This window comes from Anopheles aquasalis, chromosome 2, assembly GCF_943734665.1.
Source record: "Anopheles aquasalis chromosome 2, idAnoAquaMG_Q_19, whole genome shotgun sequence".
In the NCBI taxonomy this organism is placed as follows: domain Eukaryota; kingdom Metazoa; phylum Arthropoda; class Insecta; order Diptera; family Culicidae; genus Anopheles; species Anopheles aquasalis.
Genome location: NC_064877.1, coordinates 67,996,918 through 67,999,171, shown reverse-complemented (window position 1 = coordinate 67,999,171; position 2,254 = coordinate 67,996,918). Strand labels below are relative to the sequence as shown.

At 42.4% G+C, this 2,254-nt stretch overlaps 1 protein-coding gene across 1 annotated transcript; it reads right to left on the bottom strand.

Moving 5' to 3' along the window:
- Nucleotides 1-898: 898 nt before the first annotated feature.
- Nucleotides 899-1,933, bottom strand: LOC126576713 (fibrinogen-like protein A). The gene has a single exon (XM_050238022.1). The coding sequence runs from the start codon at nucleotides 1,931-1,933 to the stop codon at nucleotides 899-901; it is 1,035 nt and encodes a 344-aa protein (XP_050093979.1).
- Between the last annotated feature and the right edge of the window lie 321 nt (nucleotides 1,934-2,254).

The following is a 2,254-nucleotide window of genomic DNA, read 5'->3' as shown; positions in this document are numbered from 1 at the left end:
CTTTTCTCTCGGAGTGTTCGGTCGGTCGTGCAACGCGATAGCGAGGAAGAAAATGGATTGAATCTGGAACGAGGGTTTGATGGAGAATCACTACGCCGTGATAGTACCATGATTGTGGTGCTGGTAGTGGTAGTAGTAGCAGCACTAGCACCTAGCCAACAGTAGGGGCTTTCAAATAATAATTAAATTTGCGACCCAGCTACTTGTTGCTACCGGACCTGGCACGAAGCCGGCTACCGAAATGGTCCCAAATCGCCTGCATCTGTTCGGTTTGGCGCTCCGTTTTGGCCTACGTACAGTTTCAGTATTAATTAATAAATTCTCCCAGCGGAATGTTTGCTACAGGAATAATTTTGTACACCAATTCTCTCCCGATGAACTGTAATTGAGTTTTGCGCTCTATTACGTTGTTTGTGCTCCTATGCTGAATCGAAGGCGTGAGTGAATGATGCTCGGATATAAGGTACAAAATGAGAACATTTGGAATTGATTACTAGTGTACTAAAGTTGTATAGATTGTAAAATTAAATAAGTAATAAGGTTAAAATTTATAACAGAGTTTTTCTCCGGCATCATCAGCTTTCTATTTTCCAGCTTGTTGGACCATCTTCCAGCAGAATATTATCCATGCATTTTCGTCCCTTCAGCAATATATGAATACTTATCCTTGTGTGCATCATTTGATTGAGTTCTTTCCATGTTTCTTTCTACATTCTTAACATCTACTAAGCTGATGCTTCGGTCTAATTTCCGGGTTGCGAAGTGAGAATCAATTCTCTCCTTCATCTAAAATACATTTACGCAACTGAAATGAACAAAATTTGTTTATATGCCTCCTTGTCTCGCAGTTGTTGATTAATCAATCACTACGTGTCTATAATTGAACTGACGAGCACTTTTATTCCACCTCACGTATCATCATTCTTGAGTAAATCATTTTTTTCCGCTCTTTCATATCATCCCAGTACATTGATTTATCATCGTCAGCGTCCATGTACCGCCCGTTTAAATTCGCAAAAGTGCACTGAAAGTGCCACCAGGCGCCTTCACGTTCATGAGCGCATTGTCCATAGCTGCTCTGGTCATTATCGCGATCTTTCGTTGAGAACTTCTCATCCTTATTATTCGACATTGATTCACCAGCAGTTCCATTATATGCTCCAAGATCCTTCAAGGCATAATCTTCATCCTCACTCCCTATTTCGAATGCATCATATCGCGCGTATGCGTAGTTTCCACTAAGGTCCTTCAATTCGACGATCAGTTCATGCTTACGGGCCTTTGTTAGCTTATGGACTATCTCCAAACCCAACCAAAACTCTTTCTCTACATCACCAAATCCATCGCGGAACTCATTCCATCCACGGTAGAAGTCCAATGAACCATCGTAACGGTGCTGGATCACGATCCATCCACCACCGAAAGCATTCTGTTCACAATACACTTTGAATGCTTGACTATTCCTCTTCAAACGGATCAGATAGGTGTCCGAGATATTCGATGTTACAGCCTTGCACGAGGAGAAAGTGCTTTGACGATCCTGGTTATGCAATACTCGACCTAAGTCTCGTTCGAGTTTATGTATCGCTACATCGATCTTCTCCTGGTTTCGATATTGGAGCTCACTTAAATTAAACACGACTTGATTTTCCAGTTTTCCAAACGCGGTAAACAGTTCAGATTGCAAAGTCGATCGATGTTCGTTGATCTGGTTCTCTAATTTCTGTAATTTATTTTCCGTTTGCAGCAACTTGTCTTCCATTTTTTGCAGCTTGCCCATTACAACTTCGAACTTAGTCAGGATCAATTCCATTCCATATACCAGCACACCATACGCTAAATGATTGGTATATTTCTGATCATCACGATTACGCACACTTGTACCAATACACACGGCCGCACAGAACACTAGGAACTGGAGAATTCGCTTCATTTCGGAATTGTATTTGCGTAACACCCGAGACAACTGGCAGATTAATGTAGAAAGATGCTTCAAAGCTATGCGGAGGGACGATTTAGACCAGCCACCCAAACACCAAGCATGATAACCTCTGTGCCATTACGATTTGCGTTTGTTTAGCTGCGCACAAACCAATGCTCACATGTGAGGCTCTACGGAACACAAGCTTCTGTTATCAACTGGATGCTTGTGGTAATCTTTTGCGAATTGAACTAGGTGAGCAGCTGGTACCACTCGTACCCATCTCTCAGAGCGCAGCGCCACTCTTGACATTGTACGTCAACAGAGCAGCGA